This window comes from Neolamprologus multifasciatus, chromosome 10 (assembly GCF_963576455.1).
Source record: "Neolamprologus multifasciatus chromosome 10, fNeoMul1.2, whole genome shotgun sequence".
Classification (NCBI taxonomy): Eukaryota; Metazoa; Chordata; class Actinopteri; order Cichliformes; family Cichlidae; genus Neolamprologus; species Neolamprologus multifasciatus.
The window spans coordinates 19,254,463-19,282,408 of NC_140448.1; the positions used below are offsets into that span (position 1 = coordinate 19,254,463).

At 40.4% G+C, this 27,946-nt stretch overlaps 2 protein-coding genes, 1 long non-coding RNA gene, 3 other non-coding genes and 1 pseudogene across 9 annotated transcripts; 2 read left to right on the top strand and 5 right to left on the bottom strand.

Annotated features, from left to right (window-relative positions):
• Positions 1-6,819, top strand: bnip1b (BCL2 interacting protein 1b). Of its 3 annotated transcripts, none has more exons than XR_014876436.1 (6): positions 1-139; positions 1,465-1,769; positions 2,015-2,122; positions 2,994-3,112; positions 3,210-4,796; positions 4,894-6,819. XR_014876436.1 is itself a non-coding variant. In XM_085174606.1 (6 exons), the coding sequence occupies exons 1-6, from the start codon at positions 56-58 to the stop codon at positions 3,404-3,406; spliced, it is 693 nt and encodes a 230-aa protein (XP_085030732.1). In that variant the 5' UTR covers positions 11-55; the 3' UTR covers positions 3,407-6,819. The 3 variants fall into 3 exon arrangements, 2 of the variants coding, with proteins under 2 accessions (XP_085030731.1, XP_085030732.1); XM_085174606.1 differs by having other exon boundaries at positions 11-139; positions 1,465-1,557; positions 1,678-1,769; positions 3,210-6,819; XM_085174605.1 differs by having other exon boundaries at positions 3,210-6,819.
• stc2b (stanniocalcin 2b) lies at positions 5,172-10,708 on the bottom strand. Its single transcript, XM_085174604.1, has 4 exons — positions 10,465-10,708; positions 8,573-8,715; positions 6,221-6,432; positions 5,172-5,968 (listed from the first exon to the last, which is right to left on the bottom strand). The coding sequence occupies exons 1-4, from the start codon at positions 10,598-10,600 to the stop codon at positions 5,641-5,643; spliced, it is 819 nt and encodes a 272-aa protein (XP_085030730.1). The 5' UTR covers positions 10,601-10,708; the 3' UTR covers positions 5,172-5,640.
• Positions 10,709-16,867: 6,159 nt separating this feature from the next.
• On the top strand, positions 16,868-19,219 carry LOC146510129 (uncharacterized; annotated as a pseudogene). The gene is made up of 3 exons (XR_014876435.1): positions 16,868-18,282; positions 18,371-18,442; positions 18,532-19,219. The product of XR_014876435.1 is annotated as an uncharacterized LOC146510129 (transcript).
• Positions 19,220-20,443: 1,224 nt separating this feature from the next.
• trnad-guc (transfer RNA aspartic acid (anticodon GUC)) lies at positions 20,444-20,515 on the bottom strand. The gene has a single exon. It is a non-coding gene; the product is annotated as a tRNA-Asp (tRNA).
• Positions 20,516-21,080: 565 nt separating this feature from the next.
• trnad-guc (transfer RNA aspartic acid (anticodon GUC)) lies at positions 21,081-21,152 on the bottom strand. Its single transcript has one exon. It is a non-coding gene; the product is annotated as a tRNA-Asp (tRNA).
• Positions 21,153-23,065: 1,913 nt separating this feature from the next.
• Positions 23,066-23,137, bottom strand: trnad-guc (transfer RNA aspartic acid (anticodon GUC)). Its single transcript has one exon. It is a non-coding gene; the product is annotated as a tRNA-Asp (tRNA).
• An 894-nt stretch (positions 23,138-24,031) lies between these two features.
• Positions 24,032-27,749, bottom strand: LOC146510133 (uncharacterized). Its single transcript, XR_014876437.1, has 2 exons — positions 26,904-27,749; positions 24,032-26,375 (listed from the first exon to the last, which is right to left on the bottom strand). It is a non-coding gene; the product is annotated as an uncharacterized LOC146510133 (long non-coding RNA).
• Between the last annotated feature and the right edge of the window lie 197 nt (positions 27,750-27,946).

The following is a 27,946-nucleotide window of genomic DNA, read 5'->3' on the forward strand; positions in this document are numbered from 1 at the left end:
TTGGTCCTTCGTCTTTACCTCTTTTGGACCTCCAGCTTGCCATACAAAAACAACAATGGCGTCTTCTGCGGATGTTCACGTCCGAATTTGCGCACAAGAAATTATCAAATATGATCTGGAAATAAAAGCTCTCATTCAGGTAAGCAATGAAGAACGAGCGCCTTGTTTGTCCTTTCATCCTGAGCCATTTCTGAACCGTTGGTAACTCTGGAGAGCTGGCTGAACATGCGCACAACAGGTCTTCAAGTTGAGCTAAGAAGAAGCTAACGTTAACTTTCCGACAGTCAAAAGACACAAAACATTCTTGATTTTGTTTATTTTAATTAGGCAACAAATCATTCCTGAGACAGTTATAATACTTTTGAGTAATAAATCTCTAATTATTCAAATAACCGAGAGAAGAAAATGATCATTTATTATCAAATGTTATTTAAAATTTTTTTTACGACGCACTCTTTGTTTAGTTCTGCGTTCGTGATTACCTAATTAGTAAGGGAAATTAAAATAAGGTAAAACAAATTGTTTTAGAAAATGTAAATAATATGAATATAAAAAATATGTGAAGTTTTTTTTTTTAATGGAGAAAAATGTGCTAAAATGTATACTGTATATCCTGAGCCAGATGGTGGAACGTGAGCTGAGGTGCAGAGACACCTGCCCTATCAAAAAGTGACCGCCAATGTTTCTTTGTCTAATGTCTTTGTTATATTGCTAAATAGCTCTAGTCAACAGGATTTAAAAATGGATTTCATATATAAAGTAATAAAAAATGACATATTTTGCAAGTATTTTTATGGTTCTACATTACATTGCAATCAATCAAGTTCTTTTGGCCATTTAAAGTATCTTTATACAGCTGTTATATTTGTTTAGATTTCTGCTGCCCTCTTGGCCAGATCATCACTGACAGCTGATGTCCATTGGTGAGGGCCAGAATGTAGAACAACCACTAAATCTCTTTTCACCACAGCAGGCAATTACAGTGCCACATCCCCTACTTCCCCTTCCCCTCTCAAGACCCCGAGTTGCTTTGAACTCCACCACTTGGGGGCAGCAGCTCATGTGTAGTGGACACACCATTTCTCTGCCGCAAACTGCTCCACTGCAAGCTGGAGGTCATTGCTCGATTCAACCACCAGAACCACATCAGCAAAAAGAACAGAAACTGTCTTCCAAAAAAACTTGTGAACAGAATCAATGATAAAGGGGCAGAGCTGGTGGAGTCCAGGATTCACAGGGAATGAGTCTGACTTGCTGCCAAGCACTCAGTACACTGTGTACAATGACAAAACACTTTATAACAATGGACCAGATGTCTCATACTCCTAAAGCACAAGCTCCTTTGCTCACACAGAGATATGTGCATTTATGAATTCACATGATATATGTCTTACTCGATGTGATATAATTATAAAATATAACTAATACATTATATTTAACTCAATGTGTGTGTGTTGTCTGTAGGACATCAGGGATTGTCCAGGACCTCAGTCTGCTCTTGTGGAGCTCAATGCTCAGGTCAAAGAGAAATTCAACAAGCTGAGGCTCAGAATTCAGGTCAGGCCTGAGCTACACATCCACCCGGTGCTGCATCTGACAGTTTTGGGTTTTTTTTTGCTTAATATTGGATCTGTGTCATGTGATGCCATGATGTTGTTGTTTTTTTGTTTCTTCCAGGATCTGGAGCAGATGGCCAAAGAGCAGGACAAAGAGTCAGACAGACTGGCCATCCAAACAGAGACCGAGAGCCAATGGAAGCAGATGCTGAGGTGTTTAGACACAGACGCACACAGACACATCTAAAAAAAATAAGCCTGTGCAGCACCAGTCATTTTATTTTCCCATTGAATCACTTGCCTCGTGTCCCAGTGAACATGTTGTTGGTTTCTGTTTTGTTGCGATGATAATGTAAATGGGTAATGCAGACACAAGCGAGCACTTAAGATGGAAAAAAATCTAAAACAGAAACTTTCAGTCTCAAAATTGTTCGCTTTTTCTTGTCTGTTGATTTCAGCAACCAGACAGCGTGGAGAAAAGCTAACCTGGCTTGTAAACTTGCCATAGACAACATGGAGAAGGACGAACTGCTGCATGGTGGGGAAAACCACAACACCAGACAGAGGTAAATGTAGTCTCTGCCAAGGCTCTGCTACAGAGCACTGTACTACGAAGACAGTTCAGTGTACCCCGAGTTTGTTTGCGTTATGTAGATTCTCGTACTTCTACACCTGGTTAGAACTGCTGATATGCAGTCTGAACTTTGATCAGTGTTTTTTGAATACCTGCAGCCAAACAGGAGGAAATTAATGTCACCTGTATTAATTTACCTGGTTTCTGTTTAGCTGTAAAAGGCTGATGGGGTATTATCATTACCCTGCTGGGCAGAGGCATCATACACACCTTGAGAACAAGGCTGCTTAGGATTTTCAAACTGATACCATAGTTTCTGTCAGTAACTTCTATCCTCTACTTCCTGTAGTTATTACCATTACACTGTTTTCTTCCTGTTTTTAAGCCCAGGCCACCAATAATATTTCTGTTTTACACAGATGTGTGTTTATGTTTATGGAGTGTTATCAGATGAATCACAGTATGCCAACTATGTCAAAACAGCTAATCTGATGTACACTGAAATACAGATACACTTGTTAACATCTGTAAAACTATCTTTTGTCTAATGTCTGTGGTTTAAAATGCTTTCATGAACGATTATTAAATAAGATTTCTTTAATTGTTGCTTTTGGTAATTTGGGATTTTAAAAAATTTGATTAAAAACTGGCACAAATGAACCAAAAAAGATAAATGAATATAAAAATAGAGTAGCTAGTTGCACTGGTGGTAGAAACACAAGGTTCTAAACTACTTAATGAGAAAAAGATTCCTTCTAGTCTCCAATAAATCATTTTAATATAATCTAATAATAAATTAGGCATGTCAGGACCCATCTGCAGTACTTCACCTGCTCTGCTCTGTGTGTGTGTTTTTGTCTCAGGAAAGCAACCAAGGAAAATTTAGTGGAAACCAGCAGCAACATCACAGAGAGTCTGATGTCTATCAGCAGGATGATGTCTGAACAGGTGAAGCAGAGTGAGGACACCATTGGTACTCTAGGTAAAAATCTAATTTTATGTTTCAGTCTCCTGTCCACATTTCCTAACCGATCCTCCTAAACCCTTAATGTCTTTAATTCTTCGTCCTCCTTATTCAGCCACCTCATCCAGGACGGTGCAGGAAACCAACGAGGAGTTTAAAAGCATGACAGGAACCATTCACCTGGGCAGGAAGCTCATCCTGAAGTACAACCGGCGGGAGCTGACAGACAAGCTGCTCATCTTCCTTGCACTAGCCCTCTTCTTTGCCACCGTCCTCTACATCCTCAAGAAACGTCTCTTCCCCTTCATTTAGTCGGCCGCCTGGGTCTGTCACCCGCTGGATCTGTTTTTCCTCAAGGACGTGGGGACTGGCTTGGAAGGAGTTACCACAGTGAATTGTAGGAGGTATGAAGTAGAAGCATGAACCACATGGACTCTTAGAAGCAGCACTGAAACTGGACTGTAGCACACAGAGGCGGCGTGAAGTGGGAACGTGTTACTTCTTACATATAATATGCAATATGAAGGGTTGGAAAATATCTGAAGCTCAAGATCCACTTCAGCAGTGAAAGGAGCAAAGTGAGTAAAACTGACATCCAGAGTTTCATAGAAAACATTAAGAAGCCACAGCCTGCCTCGAGTAGATATGGTTATACAATGCATTGTCAAAAGTTTGAACGCATGTTGCAAATGGTCACAGTTGAAGAAGGGATCTGCTGCTTTTTAGCCTTTTCCTTGATGCCTCACACTGCCTCCCTGGTGTTACAGTAAGGACTCCGTTATCTTAATGTGACCATTTCTATCATTCTGGATGATGGGTCTTTTTCAGAAAGCCTGAACTTGAGGAAATTCACGTGTTTACATTGAAATTTACATTAAATTGAAGTAAATACAGAGAGCTTAAAGGTTCAGATGCTCATATTTTCCAAATTGTGTGCAATTTTTGAAATGTTGATACCTTAAAGCACACTGTAGGTTTAATAATGCAATAAGACAGATCAGATCAGAAGCCTGTATGCTCATGTAATATCTCTTTGTCCCCCTTCAGTCCAACGTAAAAGGAAGAAAACAGTCTGTGATTCTGCCCTCATGTCAGTCATGTTGAAAGGTTGGGAGTCAGTGACTAAAGCAAGGTACCACTGGAGGCTCGTTTTAAGCCTCTATTGCTGCAAATAAACAAAATCCATCCAAAGAGGTGATCTGCGTGACAAAATGTTTCAGCTTATGCAAAATATTCACTTCCAAGCGAAGGGCAACCTTATTTGAATTCAGCTGGAGCTTCACTTTTACACAGACTGGAAGAAAAAGGGGGACAGAAAAGTGAGCAACATTGTACGACTTCATCTACTCCTGTTGAGTCATGGTTGGTTTCTGTGCTGTAGTAGTGTCTTCTGACTTAAGCTGTAGAATTAAAGAAAGGCCGGTTGAGAGAAAAAAAAAAAAAAAAAAAAAAAAGTTGCCCTCCTAGAGTCCATTATTCTACATATTTCACCTTTAATTCAGAACTAGTCAGGGTCATGGTTGCAAAATGCACCAACCTTTGTTTTTGTTTACTTTTGTTATAAAGTGCGAATGTGCTCAGGGGAGTGTATCTTTTTATTTTATTTTTTTTAAATTGGTTTACTTCGTGCCTTCCTTCCAGACTACTGAACCAGTAATCCGATGAATGATTGTTGCCCTGAAAGGCGTCAGATTGTGTGACTGTTGAACAAAAGCCCTGTGGGTTTAGTTCATTTAAAAAAAAAAAAAAAAAAAAAATCTCAAGCACCAGCAGATGTCTTAAAACTCAAAATATCACAGTTTGAACTGCAGTGCTGTTAAAAGACTTGTTCAGCAGGATAGGACTGATTTAAACAGATTTGTTCATCAGTATCACTTTATTTTAATAAAATTCAAATAACTGTTCACAGAGTTTGATCATTTAGATACAAAATGTACAACATTCTTGACACCAGGGGTCTGTATGAAATGTGAACATTAAAAATACATTTCTAACACATTGACCAATGAGTGCTTTCCTTTCTGCACACTGCCCCATATCTGTTATCTCCATGGTACACAATATGACTTTCTCCATAAATACAAAAGCAGATTCATAACTCTGTTCCTAAAATGTTGCGATGCTGTGTAAAAGTTCAAATTGAGCAAATGTTTTTCATGAAACAGTAAAGTGTCCCAGTTTAAACACTTGGTATGTTTTCTATGTTCGATACTGAATAAAATATAATGCATTCTAATGTTATTTAGATTTTACACAGCATCACAACTTTTTGGAACTGGGCTTGTAAACAGGATACCGACTTGGAGCCACGAGCTACACTTGACCTACTGATTCCTGGTGTGTGTGTGTGTGTGTGTGTGTGTGTGTGTCTGCTGCTGAGCTGCTATGGTCTACTGTGACATTGAAGTGAGGTAGATAATTGTTCTTCCATCCTTAATGGAGCACAAATGCCCAGCAGATTGAATAAGTTATGATGCATTACTACACTGAATACTTTTAGCCACTACTGCTAGTATTATAGAATTGTGTACTCATTTTCCATCTGTCTATGGAGGAGTGACACTGGATTTCTCAGACACAACTGAACCAGATTCTGTTGTGTTGTCTATATGACTGAGCCTGGTCCTGTCCTCTGGTTTAGCCTCTCTGATTGGTTGCTGCAGGGGTCCCCCAGCAGTGATGGGCCATGGTGCACTGGTGGATAGGGAAGTGCTTTGGTGGAGGGTATCGGATTGGCAGAGGGGGCAGTTTCCGGCAAAGCTGCTGCAAAGCGACCCCCAGTACTGCTCGCATTGTTCACGCAAACGGCGTCCGACCCACGTCCTGACCTCATCTCCGCACTTCAGCAGGAATTTCGTCAGCTCCACGTATGGCCTGGCAGGATGCGAATACATCAGGGTCATCAATAAATACTTGGCTGTTTTGTCCAAATGTACATTTAGAAAAAAATGTCACTTGCAGGAAGTGCCAAAAAAACAACAATAGAATGTCCCAGTTTTATTCATTTTTCCATTTGAGCAATTAATGACACAATTGTGAATGCATTCATTTGTACATACGGCTATATCTATATATCGAAACAATAAAATTGTGGCTGTTAGTAGTTGATTTGTGTGCGTTTCTCACCCGGGGGGAAACAATAGGTGGAACTGCACCAGGTTTTCCACGGTGTGCATGTGATCCCGCAGTACCAGGCAGAGCTGGTGTTTGGTGTAGCACTCCCTCTGAAGCACGCACACCATCTCCTTTATCACTGAACACCGCCGGCTGATGCAGCTGAAACGCTGCCGCAGCCCCAACGCCATGCACCGCAACGTGTCCTTCACAAATGATTTGCCCTGCGAGAAAAAGTAGAACAGTGAGTGGACGATTACAGGGAAACCTATATGATTTTTTCCCCCCCCCCCACAATGTTTTATTGCAACCATGTTTTTATTTGCAATAGTCTTTTCTATCAGACTCAAACACTTCTATTTAGTTTTTCTATTCTATTATTGATTTATTATTTAAGTCAATGTTTGACTTATCATCTTTTCAGTCATCTATAAAGTACTTTGAGTTGGTCTAAGTTCTATGAAAGTGCTACGCAAACAAAAACAATTTATGACAGCCTTAAATCAAGCGGTTTACCTGAAGTACTGTTTAGGAAATACAACCATTTTTATACATAGTCCTTGATTTTTAGAGGCTGAAAAGTAACAATTTTAAAATAAGGATTTTTTTTTTTTTTTTAAATAGTTTGATTAAAATGGTTTGTAGTCACCGACTGTGACGTCTAGAACTGTCGGACATCACCAGATGCTGCATTTCCTCCCTTCAGATGGCATGTCAGTCCTATACTGAAGCCACCTTCAGTTTAAGCTCGTTTGTGGCTCTCTTTAACTTCAGTTTTATCTTCAGAGGCTGAAAACTTGCTTACTTGGCCATTGAACAACATCCCATTTCTTTGCATTGAAGAACTCTTGTGCTTAATTGCTAACGCGACAGCTAATGCAATACTTTTGTTAAATCCCTTGAATTAAAGCTAAAATCTGCATTTGAATGATTTGAAATCTGTGGTGGTGTCCAGAGACCAGAAAACCAAATGCTCTGAATGGGGTCACTGTGAAAAACATTAATTTTCGCTGTGTTGCTGTATGAGCTTTACCTCACAATATAAAGTGCCTCAAGGCAACTGTCTTTGTTATTTGGTGCTATGTAAATAGAACTGTATTGAAAAATAACTTATGACTTACAGAGAAGGGGTGAGGTTAAATAAATGTCCACTTCTTCACACTCCTTTTTAGTATGCAAACTAAATATCTTGCAATTCATTTCACTTCATTTTTGTATACTTTAAAAGGAATATTTTTCCTAAATTACATTCTGTACACTGTTGGCAGTTCTAACAGACGCTTGGGGTAGGCTCTAAAAGCCAGACTATCCTCATCCACTTTTACAGCAGGGAGCGAGAGAAAACAAAAACCAAACCCAAACCACAACATGTTGACAGCCTGGCACAAAAACCGTTTGACCTCTGTGGATGCTCTATATGGATCTTCATGATAGCTGGTGAACTTGCCCAATCGTCAGTGTATTTGTCCAACTGCTCAACTGGAGTAAGGTCATTTGGTGCTGCTAGCGCATAAGTACAGTATGTGAGGAAAAACAAAGTAAGATATAAGAGAGTGGCTGTGCATGTACAAAGACAAATTTGAATCTGCGAGTTAAGCAGTGACGAAAACAGAAAAAAAAAAAAAAACAACAAAACATGTGGCGCTGACCTAAACAAAATTTCAGATTGTCATCTATACCCTCAACAAGTGACCCAGCAATAAGTGGTGCACACTAAGAGAATGGTAAAGGCCTAAATGCTTGACCCCTACATTGAGGGGATCCAGTGGCTCTGTAATGCTGTGGGGGGCTTTTTGCTGGCACGTATTGGGTCTTAGGGATCTGCAAATCTCTACAAAATTCTTCTGGGTGATCATCTCTATCATGTTATGAAACATTTCTACCCCAAAGGGAAGAAGCACTGAAGATGTTTCCTGCAACACTTTATCCTTTAATCCACGACCATCTGTATCAGGTACATTCACTCAGAGATCCTCAAAGAACATCATCTTCTGTTTCTGCTCAAACTGGGGACACATTAGGCCTGCATCATTTTCTCATACATTTCTATTCTAGTAATGTGGACAGGATGTTCCTGTTCTCTCCTTTCACTTCCCCTCTCATGCTGTGCTGTAACTGTGCTGCCATGCATAACGATACACTGCTTCTTATACAACAAGCATTCCTCACAAACGAGCGCAATGATTGAAGGGATTAAATGAAATAAAAACACGTATCCAGATATGCCTTCTCCAACCCTGCCCAGGCAACTTCTGAACTTCCCCTCAGCCTGTCAGTTAGTGCCCCACAGGCGTAACGACACAACTGACTTAATGCGTTTATTTTGAGTGTGAATGAATGGGAGACATACAGGCTTATCCTCACCTGCAAGTTGTAGTGTCCAGCATTGTGCAGCAGAGTAAGACATATGTGGTGCAGCCCTTGGATTTCACAGGAGCTGTTGCTGAAACACTGAAACATCCCACAGCCAACATCACCTGAATTCAACAGGCAACTCTGGATCTCCTCTATGAGACACAGTGAGAGATCAGCATTAACTTTCCAGGTAAATGTGCCAAATAATATAATATTAAAAACAATACACATCCACTGTCAAGCCTCCGACCTTTGGCCCTCACTTTTCAGAAATTAGTATCGTGCCATACTGCAAGTTTTTCATATCAAGCCAACACAAAGGACATGCAGGGCCAGTAATAATAATACTTTTAACTTAAACAGGCAGCTTATGTAGGGGAGAGGAGTGTGTCATGATTTAGTAGATGAATCCTCCATTTGCAAATTCTGATCCCATTTTAATGACTGCTAAATTACTGTGTTTGTTTACTTCCCACAATAATTAATTAAACAAAGCACACCTTTCAGCTTTTCATATATTTTGACACTCATGTTTTTGGAGAGGTATACATTTTTCCATTTCCAAAACAAATAAAAATAATGTATTAAAAACAATTCACTGGGCTACATACTGAACTTAAGATAGAAAAAGTATCGATCCTGTCGAGCTAATATCGATCCAATAGCAACGTTGGTATCGACAGTATCATGTTTGGATCGATCCCCTCAACTCTATCAGAAACCCATCTGTAAGTGTATGGAATGTAAATAAGAGGATTTAGACATTTAAATGTTAAATAGTACTTTTTGATCAGCTTTCCTTACAGATTAGACACAAAAGCACAACCAGAATTCATACATAAGGCACACTGTCGATTTTTGAGAAAATGAAAGGATTTTAGTGAAAGGTTATAGTCCGGCAAATATGGTATACGAGTTATGCAAGGTAGTTTGTTTCGGGTCAGGAGGCTGGGAGACAGAACACAGTTTCACACACTCTTCATTTTGCACTTTATGGCGCTGTTGGTGAAAATACTAGAGCTAGTTGCACGGCGTCAACACGTTAACGAGGTAACCGCTAACGCTAACCGCAACGCTAACGCGTTGACGCCGTGCAGCCCCACGCACTGGGCGATCCGCGGTAACTCGTTAACGGAGATTTGTCGCGTTAATACAGCTATGGCGTTAACCTCGTTTTAACGAGTGTCACGCTGCAACACTAAAATAGTAATCTCCAAATGTTTTTTTTTTTTTTTTTACCGACCAGCGCCTCTTTGATAGCTGCCGCGTCCATCTTGTCGTTAACTGCAGGTGAAGCGATGGGGGAGGGGAGTTGAGATATATCGCCCAGTCCTAGCTAGAAGCATACTTTAACGGCTAAAAGCAAGTGGCAAATCATCCTACCGTTGGTAATAAGAGCTAGAAACATACTTTAACGGGTAAAATGAAGTGGCAAGCCGTCTTGGCTTTATGAATATGAGCTACAAGCATACTCTGATGGGCAAAGTTAAGCGGCAAACCGTGATACTAACTTAACTTTGTGCTGGAATTACTATGACAGCAGAAATGTGCATAAACTACTTACGGTAGGACGTGTTGCCAAAGTAGGATGGTTTGTCAGAACACCGGGAAAGGGATACAGAGGGAATGTGCATGGACAGGGTCGAACCACCGGAGTCGCGCATTGAATTAGTCACCAACAGCACAGGAGGTTAGAGAGGCGCGAGCGGCCAACAGGTTGTCTTACAATGAGATTAAATGTGCAATAAGGGGGAGCAAAAAGTAGCACCCCTCAAGCTCTTTTTTTTTTTTTTAATAAAGGGCCAACAAGGGCCTCAGGCATGCGCGTCATGTAAAGTTTTCTTCAAAACGCAGTTTCCGACGCTTACACGACCTGTGAAAACTTGCATGTGGCGGCTCACCTGTGCTTTGCGAAGAGAGGCGCCTTTTCGTCTGGCTCACTTCTCTCTCCTGAACATCATGCTGGTCGATGGTCAGCACATGACACACCAGCAGCAGAAAAAACACAGTGGAGACAGCGGACGCGTTCACCGGCATGACTGAGGTCGAGTCAGCGTATGTGCGGTGCTCTTTTCTTCTCTTGGTAGAAGTTCGCGCTGATAGAGCTCGAAGCCTTCGAATAACTTTACTCTGTGACGAGGAGATCGAGGCTATATATATATATAGAGCCGCAGGAGACCGGCGCGTTCACGAAGGCTGGAGCTTGGGTCTCCACCAATCACAGCCTAGCGCCGTGACCGCGCAGCACTTGCGCAGCTGAAGGTTTATCATTGATGAGAGTAAAAGAGGAACCTCCACCCCCTCACCCCAGCAGAAGATCCATGAATTTGAAAAGAAACAGATAAAAGTAGTGATTTCGGGGTTGTTGTTTTTTTGGTTTCTTGGTAAAAAAAAATAAATAAAAATAAAATAAAAAATAAAACCACGAAGAAGGACCCACGGAGGAGAGAAATGGGGTCAGGCAGAAATGTGAAGGATCACGTTGAGCGAACACAGAAAAGAAAGTGAATCCCATTCCCATCAGCTCTCTCCAGAAGTGAAAATGTTCTTATAGTGGCCCCTTGTTCCTCCAGAGTCTGCGGGGGTGTGTTTGACGGCTTGCAGCTGCTTTCTTGGCGAGGCGCAGAGACGTGCAATAAGGAATGTGTCAGACGCGCCCGGGCTGCAGCACATGAGAAGAGCACCGCGTTTTTTTCAACTGTGAGGATATCCTACAGTTTTCCTACATCATATTAGCGTGAAACAACTTCTGCGTAAACACGCAGCATTTTTATACTAAACATCCAGGGACACTTTCACACGCGAAATACTTAATCTTTTATAGATCTCACAAAAGCCACTAAGAAGCAGCGCAGGTAGTATGACCCGTTGTCCATGAGGACTGCTGCTGAGACTGCACAGCAGCCCACTCCGCTTTTTAAGACATTGTCCCACATTGTGATGTGCTGATCTATGGCTACATCTTTACTGACAACCAAAGAAAATGAGCAAACAGAAGTAGAAGTACCAGTGCACTGCAATAACTTCTAAAGTAACAGTTTTAGAAGTTCTTTTAATAGAAAGTGAAAATATAGATGTGCACAAAAGAGCTATTGCATAGTCTCCATTTACATTCCCAAGACTTCAAGTCACAACTGATCTAAAGTAAAATAGTAGCTATAGTTAATTCTCCTTCACATCTTTGATACTAAACCTATAACCTGCACAGTTTGTGCATGTTAGGAATATCAGACCACCTTCCAGTAATCGCTTCATATTATTTCACCCTAATGTCACCAAAGAGACTACTGGAGCTGGAGGCAATACTTAATGATTAATTTGAGAATACTTAGATACGTATCTGTGTGAGACTTAGTTACACATTCAAATTATGAACCTTATGCAGGGTTTGGCTGTGAATATAGGCACACATTTGCTGGCAGAATATACATGCCATTCTCTTTGAATTTTGCACCCAACAAGACTAATTAGTGTTTAACTGCAGAGGCTAGTCAGGTTGATAGACTGAATGTTGCCACCTATTATCAAGTTTTTTGTTTGCTTCCCATGAACAACTGGCCAATCAAAATTGGGTCAGCAGAGACTCAACTAATGTTTGATCAACTATTAAAGAACAACTTCAACTTTTTAACACCTTTAAGCCTAGAAGAAGCAACTTTTGAAACTTAGGGAACAAAATAACTGGGTTTGCATCAGAGGTTAGTGAGGGTGGTCTCTGCCTATGCAGTCACCCTTGGATAAACCCACCAAATATTCAACTTGAGGTCAAACCACAACTTTATTGAGATAAACTAAGGTGTCTAGACTTTACATTAAGAGAACAGGCAAGGTCGTCAAATGTCATTTTGACATTGGGGAAAGAGTTAAAGAGAAATAAATCCACCAGCACTATCTGATATCAGTTAGAAAATAGTGCCAGTGCTCATATCATGTAAAATCACTCAATATAGCCAGACCCCCTTTAACACTTTATACCAACAGTAACCATAACCTCGTGTTATTTGAGCAGGAAGGTGGAGGAGAAGTCAAAAAAACCCCAACGTGTAACAGAAAACCTGAAAAGCTGAATACATGCATGAATAGCCTGTCATTCACAGCAGTCATGCCCTTACTTTTAAGCCTTGATACAATTTAAAGAAGTGAGTTTTAGCTGCACATGAATCTGCAGAGTTAACAGACGTGAACCAGTCAGCGTAACTGCAGTGGCACCTTTGCATATGCATGTTTAAGAATGTGTACAGCTCTCTCCTTTTACATTTATTTTTGCAAAAACTTTCAGCTGTCAGGACAGATTTTTTTCCTACAAAATCATCGTGGCCAAATAGATTTGCAATAATTGTAGTAAAGATTAATACTACAATATAAAAATGGATATGGATGGATATGAGATAATCAAGGAGAACCTGTGCAGTCCTGTGTGGATGCAACTTGGTCTAAAATTTGTTGGACAAAGGAAATTATATTCGATTTTATTTACAGTGGCTTGCAAAAGTATTCGGCCCACATTTTGTCACATTACAGTCACAAACATGAATCAATTTTATTGGAATTCCACGTGAAAGACCAATACAAAGTGGTGTACACGTGAGAAGTGGAACGAAAATCATACATGATTCCAAACATTTTTTTTTTTTACAAATAAATAACTGCAAAGTGGGGTGTGCATAATTATTCAGCCCCCTTTGGTCTGAGTGCAGTCAGTTGTCCTTAGACATTGCCTGATGAGTGCTAATGACTAAATAGAGTGCACCTGTGTGTAATCTAATGTCAGTACAAATACAGCTGCTCTGTGGCGGCTTCAGAGGTTGTCTAAGAGAATATTGAAAGCAACAACACCATGAAATCCAAAGAACACACCAGACAGGTCAGGGATAAAGTTATTGAGAAATTCAAAGCAGGCTTAGGCTACAAAAAGATTTCCCAAGCCTTGAACCTCCCACGGAGCACTGTTCAAGCGATCATTCAGAAATGGAAGGAGTATGGCACAACTGTAAACCTACCAAGACAAGGCTGTCCACCTAAACTCACAGGCCGAACAAGGAGAGCGCTGATCAGAAATGCAGCCAAGAGGACCATGGTGACTCTGAACGAGCTGCAGAGATCTACAGCTCAGGTGGGGGAATCTGTCCATAGGACAACTATTAGTCGTGCACTACACAAAGTTGGCCTTTATGGAAGAGTGGCAAGAAGAAAGCAGTTAACAGAAAACCATAAGAAGTCCCGTTTGCAGTTTGCCACAAGCCATGTGGGGGACACAGCAAACGTGAAAAAGGTGCTCTGGTCAGATGAGACCAAAATGGAACTTTTTGGCCAAAATGCAAAACGCTATGTGTGGCAGAAAACTAACACTGCACATCACTGTGAACACACCATCCCCACTGTCAAATATGGTGGTGGCAACATCATGCTCTGGGGGTGCTTCTCTTCAGCAGGGACAGGGAAGCTGGTCAGAGTTGATGGGAAGATGGATGGAGCCAAATACAGGGCAATCTTGGAAGAAAACCTCTTGGAGTCTGCAAAAGACGTGAGACTGGGGAGGAGGTTCACCTTCCAGCAGAACAACGACCCTAAACATAAAGCCAGGGCAACAATGGGATGGTTTAAAACAAACATATCAATGTGTTAGAATGGCCCAGTCAAAGTCCAGATCTAAATCCAATCGAGAATCTGTGGCAAGATCTGAAAACTGCTGTTCACAAACGCTGTCCATCTGATCTGACTGAGCTGGAGCTGTTTTGCAAAGAAGAATGAGCAAGAATTTCAGTCTCTAGATGTGCAAAGCTGGTAGAGACATGCCCTAAAAGACTGGCAGCTGTAATTTCAGCAAAAGGTGGTTCTACAAACTATAGACTCAGGGGGCTGAATAATTACGCACACCCCACCTTTCAGTTATTTATTTGTAAAAAATGTTTGGAATCATGCATGATTTTCGTTCCACTTCTCACATGTACACCACTTTGTATTGGTCTTTCACGTGGAATTCCAATAAAATTCATTCATGTTTGTGGCTGTAATGTGACAAAATGTGAATAAGTTCAAGGGGGCCGAATACTTTTGCAAGCCACTGTATTTATTTTTAACACCACTAGTGGATTTTAAATCAAACAATGAAGATGCTGAATTGCAGACTTGCAACTTTAATTTAAGCAGTTTAACAAAAGTATTTCATTGACTGTTTAGGAACTATGAATATTTTATTACACAGTCAGCCATTCCAGAGGCTCAAAAGTAATCGTTCAGACATACAAACATAACTGAATTGTTTTAAAAGGTTGTTTGAAAATCCTTTGCAGTCATTCCCTGCCTGATGTCTAGATCCAACGGACCAATGTCTTTGTGAAACCAATTATGGACCTAACTGTACGCGCCCACTCATGTGTGTCTGTGCTATGAGCCATAATTTATATTTCTTGTTAAAATATTAAGCAATGAAATTAATTCCTAAAAAAAAAATCAGATGGTACATTTTGAATAAAGACCAGCCTCCGATGTCCTATTTTTCTTTCCTCATCTTGCACTCTATTGGTTGTGGTTAAATGTTTTGACTCGTGTCTTGGAGTTTCATCAGAGTCTCCATACGAGCTAAACAAATACCTCATCCCTCTTACTCTCACTCTACTGCTCAACTACTGGCAGCTTAGCTTCATCTTCACTGCATTCAAGTGGCCTTCAGCAAGACTGACTGAGAAACATTGTGTGTGCGTTGCAGCAGGAGGTCAAGGAAAAAAGCACAGAACATTATTTGTGTGTGTGTGTGTTCATGCAGGGGCCCAGTATAGGAAGACGTCCTCTCACACGGGGTAATATTTGGACATTTGAAGACTATTTTCATAACTTTTCAAGCTGATTCGGCCTCCCACAACTTGTGGTGACCACCCACACAATGACCCTTCACCGCCAACAACAAAAATGCACACTCGCATGTTCAAAACAACACCAGTGCACACACATCGCTGTGCAAATAGTATGTATGCAGGGCTTTCTTGTTCTTGCCCTCTCATGATAAACACGATACATGTCTGTCTCATTGCATACACAAATCAGACTCACTACTAGATGTACTAGACTTTAGGGGTGATATAACTGGTTTTAAATGTCCCAAACCACAATGACTGCATTTTTTAATTTATGTCACTAATGTAGCCATAATATAATTCAAAAAAGTCATATTTTCAGCCAAAGCTTTTATTTTTAATCATTATTGTTTCATCAAAACACCTTAAAGTGAGGTTAGATGTTCCAGTTGGCTCTACATCTCTGTCGCGTTTATCTTCTTTTGCTTTGATTTCTACTAGATATCAATAAGAAAACATGTTTTTTTATGTTCAGTTGAACATCTATAGATGATCACACGTATCACAAGTTCTGTATTGGTAGACAGGAGGATGGTGGAGGATGACCAATGGATCTTACACAGTGCAAACATACACACGGTGCAAGTGTGTGGATCACTCACCTGCCGAAAACAAGGAGTAAAATCAATAATATTAGCCGCAGTGACACACAAACACACTCACACACTAAGCCGGCTGACTGACTTTAGGATTAAAGCCAGAGTTCATCAAGGATTTCAGAGTGACGGGGCTTCTCTTCAATGAAAACTGTAAGCACAAGAATCCCAGAGGAAGGGACACTGCTGCATAAACTTGGATGCTGATGATGCACATGACAAAAAAACATGTTTGAGTTTTTTTTCAATTTATAGTTTTGATGGTGTTTTTCCAGTACAGAAAAACCATTCATGGTTTATGTATGTACCACACATACACTGCTGCATTTTTTGGCAATGATTTTCAATTAACACAACCGAGTAGCAGTTTAAATGTTGGGAATGGTGACAACCCGTGCACAGAAGACTATAGTGGACAAAAATATATTACATCCGTAGTGGTTTAACACTCCCATAGAGAAGGAATTGGAAACAGTTTTGGTAAATGGTAGGTGGATTAGTTCTTATATAGCACTTTTCTATTCTACCTGAGCACTCAAAGCGTTGTCCAGGGAGAGTTTTAAGCTACAGTTTAGAAAGGTTCAGTAACTGTCATGTGTTTGAATATTGTTTAATTCCTGAGTCTGTTCAAGGAAACCCTGAAACACTAAGGACCTTCCCAAGGATGTCACAGTCTGACCTTTAACATTAAGGTAATGCCTCCCCGTCGGGGAATATTTTTGGCCACTACGGTCTTCCGGCGCTGTTGCGAGTTTGAGATGCGGCGGCACTTTTACATTTCGGGAGAGAACAAGTAACTCACCGCTCGCAACACATCTCAACGATCCTCGTTCATTGATCAAAGGTAAGAAACGTCGTTTAAAATAAGAGTAAACCAACAGAATACATTTACAGGTGTATATTACAGGTAATAGGCGTGTTGCGATTGCTTTTACGAAGCATCCATCGCTTAGTTGAAGACGGTGGGAGTTTATCCGCTGTTGTAAAGTGGCACAGTAAATCATGAATGAACCTGCTCCTTAAATAAATTGCGTGTTCCATTGACGTGTTTTACTGTTAAATAAACTTTGTAGGTTTCTGACTGCTGTGACACTGACATTACTATAACGTGGTACAATTAAATAACCGATAAGTGGCTTGTTATGAGATGACATGCTAAATGACTGAACCTGCTTTAAAAAAATGTATTGCTTTCATGTTGTAATGGTCAGTCACCTTATCAATGCCAAAGTCTGTCTTGATATCTCACTAACATGAGCAATGCCCATTCGTTTATGAATAAACACGATAGCTTAAATAGATATGTTGTTAATCTACCAGCCATTCTTATGTGCCATGACTACTAAGCAGTTATCACAAATTTTGCAGATATGCCAATAATCATTCAACCACGAAAGGTTTTTATTTACAGACAGAACAGTTTGTTATACCTGGAGGAAAAAACATTTTTATTGCAAATGTTGTCAATGTTCTTTCAAATTGTGTCTCCTGCTGTTAAACCCAGCCACAATGTGCAGCAAGATTATAACCTGAAATGTCTTTGTTTGTGTTTGGAATTAATTTTGTTTAATATAATTGTTTATTTTTTCACTGCATGTCAAGATGCACAAGAAAGTTGCGCCATATCCAGGGAAAATCTCTGTGGCGTTCCGCAAGGGGCCATTTGGATACCTTTTCCAGGACCCGTCAAAAGAAGCTCGACAGATTAAAAATGACCTCAAGCTTCAGGACAAGTCTGCACCTGTTAGGGAGGACGATGCTCTGACTGTCATCTATCAGAGAGGAGGGGATGCCTCTGACATGAAGGAAGTGCAGGGAGAGTACATCCTGCAGTTTGAAAAATATAAAGGGAAATCTTTCCGGTGGCTTCTGGAGAATGATGTCGGGTACACCATGTACCTGATCAAAGATCTCCAGAAGCAAGAGGCTGCAGGGACCTCTGTGGAAGAAGGGCATGGCAAGGAGAGCTTGCATTCATTTGTACAGTATACCCTCAGTTTTACAGAGTTAAAGACTCTTCTGGACTAGGAGACCAGCAGAGTGAGTGTTGCAGCAGAAGCCTCTGAGGATGATCAGCTGGTTGGCTTTGGCTCACGAGCCAAGAGCACCTGGAAGGAGATTTGGGACGGCAGAGGTGACAGCTATGCAGACTTTATCATGAGGAAGAGCTGCAGTCAAGGAACATGGATGCATAAGCTGCAGCAGTACCTGTGGAAGAAGCAGCAGTCTGCGCCTTCTACTACAAATGCCCCAACTAAACAACCTCTTGGTAAGTTGTTTTAATAATATTTTAATAACATTGTTGACGTGAAATATAAATTCAGTACATATTTGTCTAATTATTGCCTCCATCACAGGGATGGATGAGGATAAAGACCTGGAGGATGCAATGCTGAGCATCTCACCTGTAAAACTACACATACAGAGCTGTAAGTACTGCGTTATTACTAAATGTCAGACGTGATAATGGCTAAGACTGTTTCTCATATGCCCCTGTCCTCTGTCTCTGCATAACTAGTCGCTGTGCCAGCAGCAGCAGAAGGGTCCACACCCAGAGGATCTTCAGGAGCAAACAAAGGTTTTCAAATGAAAGGTTTCAGAACTGGAGTAAAATAGTTTTACATAAATTGCTCTGCAAAGCTGAGCCTGAACGTAAACTTTTATATATTGTCTTGTTCTTGTGTGTTCTGGCCATGTTCCTCTAATAGTATAGTTGTATGCTGGCTGTATGGTGGAAGAAAACAGTTGATATTGTACATGAGACAGTTTTGTTCTAGTTGTGAATGTTTCTTTTGTTTATATAAATAAAAACTGATTGTAAATATAAAAGTGTAAATAAATAGTTTTCTGCAAAAATATCAACAGTTTTCTTCTTAAAGTTCACCTATATGTTTATATAGCTGTGTGTGCTCACCATCAGGTAATCAGTTTTAATAAGTTGTGAATGCTGGCCTTAAAGCTTACATATTATTTCTAAATCACTTCATGTAATGTTAACAAGCCATCCTTTCTCTAGAGGAGTCTCACAGCTTTTATCTTCATAATCTTTCTGTTTTCATTTATATTATTAGAAACATGACTGCTGTCTTTTATCTGTGTGACTGTACAGCCTGTTTCAGAATTGACAACCACACAATGTCTGAAGTTATCTTTAATGAATGCAGCACACAGCTGGAGCTGCAGACAGTTTCTCATTTCTGGTGATAATATTTTTGATTTAGGTATTGTTGCTTGCTAGCTTGAAGCTTATCTACAAAAGCAGTTCAATAAGGAGAGTGGAAAAACTGAACATGATTTATTGAGATACAGAAATAAATGGAACTGTTTGGCAGTTAAGACTTCAATGATCCATCATAGCAGAAAGAATCACAGCAGTGACAGGATTTTGCACAACCACCACCCAAGAGTCAACATGCTGATAGTAATGAAGATGAAGGTGGAGGCTGGGACAGGGTTCTGAGTGACCACAGTGAGGAGAAGAAAGGAGAGGAGGCGGGCTGCATGGCTGCGGATCTGAAACGCAGAAGCAGAAGAGCAACAGATTTAAAGCATGCTCGGTGAAGGCAGGCAAGAGCATGACTGGAATAAAGTAATGATGTCAGTACTGAGTTTGTGCTGGAAAATGAATAGATATAAACTAGCAGTTTATAGTTTTAGCTTTAGTCTTTGTATTAAAAGTTAGATGTGTGCATAATTGTAGACTATATGTCTGGTATGTATCATCTCAAAACTGTGATGATACAGTTTAGTCTGAGTTATGTACTTTGTAACAGTATAGGTATGCAATGCAGAAAAATTGCTCCACAGGCCATAACACTATATAATATAAATAAAATGATAATCAAATAATAAGAAAAAGCAAAGTGAAAAATAAATGTTATCCACAATAAGTAAATTGAAAATGGTGTTTAACTTTTGATAATGTAACACAACCTTTGTCCCAACCAGGACTCGAACCCGCGCTCAGACAGTTCAGTGTAAAAAAAAAAAAACCAGCCCATTTTTTCCAATGCCCGAAAAGCTGCCATTTAATTGGCTGTTTCTCCGTTACACCATACGCGATGCCCCCCCCCCCGCGTGACAGCCTTCGGACTCGTATGTTGCCGTACCGATCGTGACGCAACTATGTCCATAGTGGGATAGTATTGCCGTTTCCCCGTTTTGATACGTTAAGTTGTGCACGCCTGTAATGTATATCAAGTTTTATGGTAGATGGATTCGTTCTTATATAGCACTTTTCTATTCTACTTGAGCACTCAAAGCGCTGTCCAGGGAGAGTTTTGAAGCTACAGTTTAGAAAAGTTCAGTAACTGTCATGTGTTTGAATATTGTTTAATTCCTGAGTCTGTTTAAGGAAACCCTGAAACATTAAGAACGTTCCCAATGATGTCACAGTCTGACGTTTAACATGAAGAATAAAAAGGTAATGCCTCCCCGTCGGGGAATCGAACCCCGGTCTCCCGCGTGACAGGCGGGGATACTCACCACTATACTAACGAGGAAGGTGTTTTCGGACTCGTATGTTGCAGTACCGATCGTGACTCAACTATGTCCACGGTGGGATAGTATTGCCGTTTCCCCGTTTTGATACGTTAAGTTGTGCACGCCTGTAACGTATATCATGTCTTTGCGGACAGAGATTAGAATGACTAGAAGCCTCAACGCAAAGTTCTCTATCGTCAACGAAAGAGACAAAACCTCTTCCAAAACAACCATAATGAACGTATCACGTATAAACTACAACAGCGCCAGAAGACTATAGTGGACAAAAATATATTACATCCGTAGTGGTTTAGGACTGCCATAGAGAAGGAATTGGAAACGGTTTCGGTAAATGGTAGATAGATTCGTTCTTATATAGCACTTTTCTATTCTACCTGAGCACTCAAAGCGCTTTCCAGGGAGAGTTTTGAAACTACAGTTTAGAAAAGAGCAGTAACTGTCATGTGTTTGAATATTGTTTAATTCCTGAGTCTGTTCAAGGAAACCCTGAAACATTAAGCAGTTGAGGACGTTCCCAAGGATGTCACAATCTGACGTTTAACATTAAGAACAAAAACGTAATGCCTCCCCGTCGGGGAATCGAACCCCGGTCTCCCGCGTGACAGGCGGGGATACTCACCACTATACTAACGAGGAAGGTGTCTTCGGATTCGTATGTTGCAGTACAGATCGTGTACTACAGATCGTGCAGTACAGATCGTGACTCAACTATGTCCACAGTGTGATAGTATTGCCGTTTCGCGTTTTGATACGTTAAGTTGCGCACGCCTGTAATGTATATCAAGTTTTTGCGGACAGAGATTAGAATGACTAGAAGCCTCAACGCAAAGTTCTTTATCGTCAGCGAAAGAGGCAAAACCTCTTATAAACTACAACAGCGCCATAAAACTATAGTGGACAAAAATATATTACATCCGTAGTGGTTTAGGACTAGAGATGGCACGATACCACTTTTTTATGTCCGATACCGATATCATAAATTTGGATATCTGCCGATATCAATAAAACTGTTTTTTTTTAATATCTTGCTGCATTTTGTATAAGTTCATACTCAAATTTAAATAAACAACAACACTAAAGTTATTCTGTTATACCTGTATGTAAAAAATACACTGCACCCAAAATATTTCATAGTTCAGCAATACTGATCAATTTAATAAACTTAAACCTACTCCATCCTCCCTATTCTTGTATTTTAAAGAGTACTTAGCAGAAATATTAAGCAACCTAACTAATAGGGTTGCAAACTCCCAGGAAAAAAAAATAATAGGGAACCACCCTCATGATGCTTAATTGACATAATAAACTTTAATTTGATGCAGTGTGAAAAAAAATGCACAGAAATATAGCATTTTTCAAGAATAATTAAATAGATTCAACATCTTTCTTCAACAGATTTGCAGACTGCACAGATGGTATCTTCCCAAATGAAAAAGTAGTATAGCTTACTAGGGTATATTAGACTTAACATTTACTATATACAGTAATGGGCTTCTATACATTTTACATCAGATTAAAACTTTGAGTGTAAGATTCAGATAATTATTTATTAAAAGCTTGACATTTTAAATGAGAATAAGAAAGAAAAGTATGTCTTTGTGCCCCCTTTTCCCTGTTAATGCCCTATCGGCCCCCCTGGCTAAACTTTGCTAGATCCGCCCCTGCACAGTTACCAGCCGTCAGCTATGTAGAAAAAGATCAAGGTGTAGATAGTAATATTAAATAAATTCTAACAACAGCTTATCAAGCTTAAACGTGCTGCTGCTGTTTAGCCGCTCGTTTCTTCTTTCTGGTGCAAAGTGGGCCAAAAACAAAGAAGAGAGACAGACTTGCGACAGAAAAGCCGATCAGCTGATCATTGATCAGTTACACGATTGAAGTAGCAGCAGGAGAGGGAGAGAAGAGGCAGTCGCTCCATATATCGGTTGTTGAGCTTAACGTGGGAATGCTTTAAAAACATTCAGAGATGAACTTACACACTTGCTTTACTTCTCTCTGGAATCACTTCCTCGGAGATGAAATGCCGGTTTGGTAGCAAGGCTACAAATACACACAGCCGCTCTATCACGTGAGCACACTGCTCCACATGCGTAACTGCTCCACAGGCGTAACTCGGCCCATACGGTTATGGGCCGAGTTACGCCGTGTTGTAAGTTTTGTGAGGTGCTTTTTTGATATTTAATGGATCGATTACATTTTTTATTTCTCTATGATATCCGATCCAGTAATTTACGTCAGTATCAGACCGATACCGATACGTAATATCCGATCGGTCCATCTCTATTTAGGACTGCCATAGAGAAGGAATTGGAAACAGTTTTGGTAAATGGTAGGTGGATTAGTTCTTATATGGCACTTTTCTATTCTATCTGAGCACTCAAAGCGCTGTCCAGGGAGAGTTTTGAAGCTACAGTTTAGAAAGAGCAGTAACTGTCATGTGTTTGAATATTGTTTAATTCCTGAGTCTGTTCAAGGAAACCCTGAAACATTATAACGTTCCCAAGGATGTCACAATCTGACGTTTAACATTAAGAACAAAAACGTAAAGCCTCCCCGTCGGGGAATCGAACCCCGGTCTCCCGCGTGACAGGCGGGGATACTCACCACTATACTAACGAGGAAGGTGTTTTCGTACTCGTATGTTGCAGTACCGATCGTGACCCAAGTATGTCTTCAGTGTGATAGTATCGCTGTTTCCCTCGTTTTGATACTTCAACTTGTGCACGCCTGTAATGTGTATCAAGTTTTACGTGCAAACTATAGCGGACAGAGATTAGAATGACTAGAAGCCTCAACGCAGAGTTCTCTATCGTCAACGAAAGAGACAAAACCTCTTCCAAAACAACCATAATGAACGTATCATGTATAAAGTCGAAACAGCGCCAGAAGACAATAGTGGACAAAAATATATTACATCCGTAGTGGTTTAGGACTGCCATAGAGAAGGAATTGGAAAGTTCGGGACCGTTTAGGTACATGGTAGATGGAAGATGGACCCGTTCTTATTAGGGGTGTGTTTAAATAATCGATTTTCCCATTTAAATCAATCAATAAATCAATACGCGACAGTCAATGGTATAAACCATCGACTGTAGAAAACATGGACGACGCGACCCCGCCTCCTACCATTGTGCAAAAATGAAGCCAAAATACCCCGCTTGTGGAGGCTGCCATCTTGCAAATTTGGATCCAGAGTCTGCGCAGTAGTGACTTGAGGTGGAGCGACTGTGTAACGCTCCCGCCCACACACCCGCTGGACATGACCGCAAACACGCCCCCCTACACTTTTTACGTAGCCCGGCTGCTCGAGTTTTTTTCGCTCGTTTACCGCGACTGACGACTCGTTTAATTAAGGTAAATACAACCATGTCACTGGTATAAAAAAAGACACACAGCTTATCATCTTATAGTTCTAAAATCACTCTGTTGTTAATTCGTTAGTTAGAGCCGCTAGCATACGCACTGTGTTGGAGGCTTGTTGCTAGCTAGTTAGCGATGCTACACACCTGCTACTCTTAATTGACTATGTGCACGTTAGCATATGCTACTTCCGGTGCGGAAACTCCTGTGGGGAGCTTTGTTTCCGGTGTCCTATTCGCGCCTGGGTTACGGTCCAAAACAAGTTAAGCAAGTGAATGAATCAAGCGGCGATTTACATTTCTATAGATGTCTTGGGCATTTACCCAATATATCTGTAAATAATGTTCATCAACTTGCCGATATTTTTCCCCCGCACCTCAGGGCAAAAGAGAAAATGGATTCAAATGTTATATTTCTCAGCTGTCCCTCGTTTATCGTGGGTGTTATGTTCTAAAAATAACCAGTGATAGGTGAAATCAAGTAGCCAATTTTATTTTTTGACGGTGCAAAACGTGTCGTGGACATTGTGGACATACAGCACTGCACTTCAGAGTCACACTGCTAGCGATCGATGCAGAGATTCTGTATTGTACAGGAGAGACGTCACGGAGGAGATCGTCTGCAGCGATCAGGACGCAGGACAATGTGATGTAAAAAAATAAGCATGCAAACTTGCACGAAAAAATCTCACAGCCAGGTGAAAGGTGAACTGCGTTATTAGCGAGGGACCGCTGTAATTTTTAAGGTAAGTCACAACATACCCTTCGTAAATACTAATGTATAGAAAGCCTTACCAGCAATCATTCATTTTTTGTGTGGCTTTTTTTCCACGGTTTGTTAACATGCTGTGTAGGTGTGTACTTGACTAGCTGATATCGACATAATGGGGGAAACATCTGGTTTGACTATTCTTCACCTGTAGTGTGAATGCTGAACATTTGCCTGTTTAAATCATAAGACCAGTCACTATACAGAGATGTGCTTCTGAATGTGGACGATGTGTCTTCTGCATGCAGTAATGCAGTTCTGCTTGTGTTGAGTGATGTAAACAGCTGATTGATCTAAACTCTTTAAACGTCAAAATTGATCATTCGATTTTTTATGACACAACAGTGGTGAGTGTTCCCACCTTCTCCTCTTTGTAACTTAACGCGATCTTTCCGTTTTCGAGTTTTGGACATGATTTTGGAGTATATCTTTGCAGTAGCGATTGACCGCAAAGTAAAGCTACCGGAAATGTACAACCCCACATCCGGTCTCAAACCAGGAAGTTAGCATTTTCTCGTGCACAGGGTCAATAGTCTTCAACACTCATGGTTTTTTTTAAATCCATTTTTAGACAGCGATGAGATCAGCTGCACACTCTACAGAGGCCCAGAGTTAATATCAAAAATATAATGCTGTCCTTTGAGATTTTAACATAAGACTGCGAGTGTAATGGATCTAACACTGTTTAAATCTTCAGAGCCCTCTACAGCCTGGTAACATGGAGACTTTAAAAATATCAGCAGAACGTTTCAGTAGTGTAGTCTAATTTGTTCTTTTCATTTAATAATAGAGTCCATATTATATCAACAGCTACATTCACCCTGGAGAGAAACTAGTGAGGGAGACCATCAGGACCAAGCTGGGTTTCCTGGGTCCAGAGGTTTGGAGAAACTTCTTCCCTTTCTTTCATCACAGCTGTCCTGTGCCATAAGTTCTGTTGACCCACTGAGAGAGGCATCATTTAAGAAACACCAGGAAGACTGAAGCTCATGGCATTGATCAAGCAGGACTCATGATCTTCACCAGCAGCTCCCTCACAGGGAAATCTTCAGCACTCCTCCGTAGGCCCGCCCCAGGAGATGGATAAACCCAGCATTTCATCAACACTGTGATGAGACCTTTGGTTTGTGTAATGTTATAAATACTCGGATACTCACCAGAGGCTCCGGACTTTTACTTAAAGATATTATATTCAGTCCTGTAGAAAGTTATATATTTAAAAATATATGATCCTCTCTGGTTACTCTGGTATGAATAACTCTGAATCACTTTATGGTAAATAACACACTATCTGCAAAAAACTGTGAAAGAATTCCAGATGACAAGTTTGTAGTTCAACATACAAGTGACGACCTTTGACCTTCATCAGGTTTTATTTAATTGAGTTAGAGAAAATCTCATATGCTCTTCATGCAGCTGAGTACATCAAGTGTTTAAATCGGAAGCTGTGCAGGTCTGAGATCAGCAGCTTTGTGAAACACCAAACTGAGGTCCTGTTAATGCTAGTATATGAACTAGCATTAACAGTGACACAGTAACATGAGTGATTAATCCTTTTGTTTTTGTCTTTAACTTTATCAATAAAACAGCTGCAGCTTTCACTACAGCACGTGTGCTACTTTAACCTTTGTACTGTTTTCATCAGTTCATTTTGCAGTTAACATGTGAACATGTTGGATGATCTGTCTGCTGTCACTCGATGGGGCTGAGGTCTGAATCTGAGGGCAGCTCCTGTAATCGCAAAGACAACAGAACCATCAAACTCAGATATAAATGTTATCCCTCAATATTGAAATAAAGCTGATTCTTCTGTCCTCACACACTCAGGATCTGAAGTTCTTCTCTTACATTTTTTTCAGTATTACAGTACACTACAGTACTTTAATCAATAGTTCCTGATTAATGAGGAGTTACTGAAGTACAAGCTTTTTAAAAAAATTGTTACCGTCTTTACAGATGTGGCAAGAGACTGAAAACATGCTGTTGTTTGCACATATTTAATATTCAGCTCTGCACAGGAGCTGAAGCAGGGTGCAGCCTGTTGCTTTTACAGTATAATACTTGTAATAAAAGTACAGTAACAGTAATTAGTGACTGAGCAGCCCGGGGCGTTTCTCTTGATTTCTTTAGTAAATTCATTCCCCTGCATAGATTAGCTAAACGAACCCTGACAGCCGAGTGCTCATTTTAGCTAGCTAGGTCTCAGGAGCTAGCTAAGGACGGTAGTTACGGATTAGCTTACAAACACGTTTAACTTACCGAAAAAGTGCAGCGGGGCCTCGGGTCCTTATGTCGGGTAGTCCAGTTTTCTGAAGAACACCTCAGGCTGTCAGGTTAAAACACTTTCGTAGCGTAAACGCAGGGCGTCCTCTCAGAGCCTACGCTCTATCTGCTATTCGCGAACAGAGATACGCAAGTTTCTCCGTGACTGCAGCTGTCAGTCAAAGCTCTTATGATGACGTTTCACCCCAATTTAACATCACCGCGGTAGGAATTAGAATCAAACTTATGGGAAAGGAGACCCCTTGAACATCAATCAGCGTGATGACAACTATTGAAAACAAAAGAAAGAATCTTTGGAAAAAAATTATCTAAGGAGAATTAATTTATTTTAGTCTGACCCCAGTCCCATCCGCTAACATGGAGGAGGCGGGGTTTATGACCTATACTGCAGCCAGACACCAGGGGGCGATAGAGACGTTTTGGCTTCATTTTTGGGGAGCTGTCGCGTCGTCCATGTTTTCTACAGTTGATGGTATAAACTCGCAACAGCGCCAGAAGACTATAGTGGACAAAGAATATATTACATTCGTAGTGGTTTAGGACTCCCATAGAGAAGGAATTGGAAAGTTCGGGACCGTTTAGGTACATGGTAGATGGAAGATGGACCCGTTCTTATTAGGGGTGTGTTTAAATAATCGATTTTCCCATTTAAATCAATTTTAGCTTGAATAACGCCATATTGATTCATTGAATCCTGAATCGATTCATGCTGTGAGGCATTGGCACTAACTGCTGTGTATAAATTCTTGAAGTAATAGTATTCCCAGCTCAGAGTGCTTGTGATAATCATGAATCCACAAGATTAATTTACTCATTTTATTTGCACTAGAGCTGGGCGATATATCGAGTTTTTAAAAAATATCGATATATTTTTATACGAGATATAAGATGTGACAATATCCTTTATATCGATATAGTCTATGTTACGTTATAACTATACTTGTGGAGCCGCAAGTTTTCCTCTCTTTCATTCACTTTTGTCTTTACACTTGGCCTCTCCCCTCCTGCACTGAACACAA